We start from the raw sequence: 2,936 nt of genomic DNA, 5'->3' as shown, positions 1-2,936 counted from the left end.
GAGCAAATAAATTCTATAAATAAAGGTCCGCCATTTGGCCATGATAATTCAAGGATATATTAAATATTCATGAAATATCTTCAAAGTATCTGTTTTTTACTTGTTTGTCCATATCAGGACTTGAAAATGATAAAAAAAATAGTAATTTGTCCGATAGAAGGAAAAACAGTTTAGATTCATTATTCATTATGTTGTAACAAAAATCTCAAATTCCCAATTTAGCCTCGTTTAGCAACACTTGTTGAGGTTTGTCCTTCAAGAAATTGAGGTTTGAGTGCTTTATTGATGTGTATTTGGGATTTTAAATTCCTGTGGCTATAGGAGCCAGTAGATCTTAAGGAATGGTCAAAGATGGGCTTGACAACTAGAAATCTGGAACTAATGGCTAATCAAAGGGGCAACTAAGTTTAAGACGGAGATGAGAGGAGCATCTACCAAAAAAGAAATAGCAGAGGAATAAGGAAAACTAGTCAAGATGGAACGTCTATATTGATGGTTGATTATGGGGATGGGTGGATGGCTCAGGGACCCCTCCATGTTTCTATCCATTTTTGAATAATAGAGAAGGACCATTTATCAATAATTCTGATGTCTGCCCCAATTTTAATCATTATAGGAGTGTTGCAACAAGAATACGGATGAAGCTAAAAGGGATTGCGCTAGCAAGTTTATGTTATAGAGAACAACTGCTTAGTAAGGAATAGATAAAAGTTGAAAGATGATGGTGAGGATCGAGGTAGAGGTTAGTGGCAATGTCGAAGTGCTAGGGTTCGCTCCAAGAAAGGGGGAGGCTAGAGAGACAAGGCTAAAGCTCGATGGTGGTTTGGAGAGAGAGGAGGAGAGAGATAATTACTAGGTTTAGAATTATTCGATCTCTTTTTTTTATTTTCTTATTTTTAATCAATTTATTTTAATATTTATCACACATGTCATGCATGTAAGAATCTAATTATGGTAATCCGAATGGGTTTAAAGATTGCTGGTGGATGATGTGGCGGATATTCACCGGATGATTTATAATTTTAACTAATAAAACCGTTCCATCTAATAATTTTTCGAGTCCCCTGGCATATTTTTCATAAAAAAAGAAAATCCGATCATGTCGCACAATTTGTGATAAGCTTGTAAACAATCACTGAGAAAATCGATTAACACATGCTTCTCTCCTCACCACGGTTCCGACCTCCAAAGGTGTCCCGATCGCATGGGTCCAGATGATACGTTAGCTTAGTGAGTACCATTCCCATCTTCCTGCTGCATCGGCTGCTTTGTCCTGCCATTGTCATGTCACGCAAGGAGCTCCAATTGGATCGATTCATTCTAAAGCAACTGGATTTCCATCAATCAGTTACACAATTGGTCCTTTTACTGCACAATTTTATGCCTATATAATACACCATAGGCTATGGAGTCTGCACTATTGACACAGGCGATGGTAGCATTCAATATTTTAAAGAATCACCAATGGAGTCCCCTCTTCTTTCCATTTCAATTTCATCACCTCGCTCCTACTGGGGTTGCCCGGCGGATTCCCGGTACTCCTCGTGGAAGTCCGAGTCATGCGGCCAGGGGATCAAGCTTCGGGGCGGGAAGCAGCAGTCGCAGTCCACCGGGCACCGCTGCGGCCACTCCCATGACGACTCCGGCGGCGGCGGCGGCGTCGGCGACGGCGACTCCCCGGGCTTCCCCCACCCGCCCGAAGCCGCATCCCGGAGCGGCCCCCAGCACTCCACCCGGTTGAACTCCGGTAGATTAGAGTGGAAATAGACCCACACCAGAGCCTCCTCCAGGTCCGGGTGATTGTTGAACAAATTCCTATCCCCATGAACAAACGCCTTCAAAACCTACAAATTAAACACACATCGATCAAATAACAAAGAGAATACGAAGGAGATCACTGATATAATTAATACAAGGGGATGAGGACGTACTATTGGGAGTTCCTTGCAGAAGATGTAGTAACGGAGGTTGGCGATGAGGTCGAGGAGGAAGTGGCCGCCGCTGATATGGCAGTGGACGTGGAGAGACATCTTGCCCTGGACCTTCTTCCACTCTGCCACCACCTCATCCCTCTGAAGCCGATTGTACCAGCCCTTGAGCTAATAATAATCGAGCAAGGATATTAGTTTTAACGGCCAACAAAGTCCGTCTTCTGTTTTCGGGGATTCTATGATGAGTCGACGTGGGTGTTAGCTACGATAATACCTGGGCGCGGTTGATGGTGTTCGAAATGGCGAGGGTGAGCTTCGCGGTGATGTCGCTGTGGGTGAGGGTGTAGGTCCGGGCGAGCTTCCCAGGGTGCTTCTCCTCATCCACTCCGAGGAACGATACCTTCAACTTGGACGCCTCGAAGATCGCCGGTCCAAATAACCTCGCCACCTATTGGAATCAAATCAAATCAAATCAACTCAACTCAAATACCCATGTTAATTCCAAAAGCGAGCTTACCGGCACGATGGCTCGTTTTCCTCTAGGCCGCTTCCCAAGGAAGAGGAGAGGAGTTCTTTTTAGATCCAAGGAAGAAGGGTGTTGCTTTAATTGGGTAGGAACCAGGAACAGAGTAGTGGTGCACCCCATCCTGACTAGCTTTAAAATGGAAAAAAAAAAAAAAAAAAACTGGGAGAAGAGCACGAGGAGAATTAAAAGAAGGAAGGAGGAGGAGGAGGAGGAGGAGGAGGAGGAGGAGGAGGAACAGAGGAGAAAATTAGCACGGAAATTGGAGTAGTTGTGAGGTTGTTGGCTGGAAGACTTGGAGAGGAGTTGGACACAGTGCTACGGCTCTTTGTCCCACACTTTATTTTTCAACAGATTTTATGGGAGTACTTTTCTTACTATTTGCGTGTGCCAAGACTATAGAATATAGAAGAAATGTGTATGGGATCTGTGAGAGAGCTCTAGAAATATATATGGGAACGGTGGGAGAGCTCTGGAGACTT

General features: G+C 44.2%; 1 protein-coding gene across 1 annotated transcript; it reads right to left on the bottom strand.

Moving 5' to 3' along the window:
• Nucleotides 1–1,314: 1,314 nt before the first annotated feature.
• On the bottom strand, nt 1,315–2,701 carry LOC105034133 (protein STAY-GREEN homolog, chloroplastic). The gene is made up of 4 exons (XM_010909182.4): nt 2,449–2,701; nt 2,206–2,379; nt 1,932–2,099; nt 1,315–1,844 (listed from the first exon to the last, which is right to left on the bottom strand). Exons 1-4 carry the CDS (start codon nt 2,575–2,577, stop codon nt 1,509–1,511), a joined length of 807 nt encoding a protein of 268 aa, XP_010907484.1. The 5' UTR covers nt 2,578–2,701; the 3' UTR covers nt 1,315–1,508.
• Nucleotides 2,702–2,936: the final 235 nt, after the last annotated feature.

This window comes from Elaeis guineensis, chromosome 12 (assembly GCF_000442705.2).
Source record: "Elaeis guineensis isolate ETL-2024a chromosome 12, EG11, whole genome shotgun sequence".
NCBI classification, from domain to species: Eukaryota; Viridiplantae; Streptophyta; class Magnoliopsida; order Arecales; family Arecaceae; genus Elaeis; species Elaeis guineensis.
The sequence above is the reverse complement of the archived record's forward strand: the minus strand, read 5'-3'. Positions and strand labels throughout refer to the sequence as shown.

Coding starts and splice junctions, on each gene's coding strand:
- LOC105034133 (XM_010909182.4), bottom strand. CDS start 2,577: ATGGGGTGCACCACTACTCTGTTCCTGGTTCCTACCCAATTAAAGCAA. Junction 2,100..2,205: donor ACACCATCAACCGCGCCCAG/GTATTATCGTAG, acceptor GATTATTATTAG/CTCAAGGGCTGGTACAATCG. Junction 1,845..1,931: donor TCTGCAAGGAACTCCCAATA/GTACGTCCTCAT, acceptor TTTAATTTGTAG/GTTTTGAAGGCGTTTGTTCA.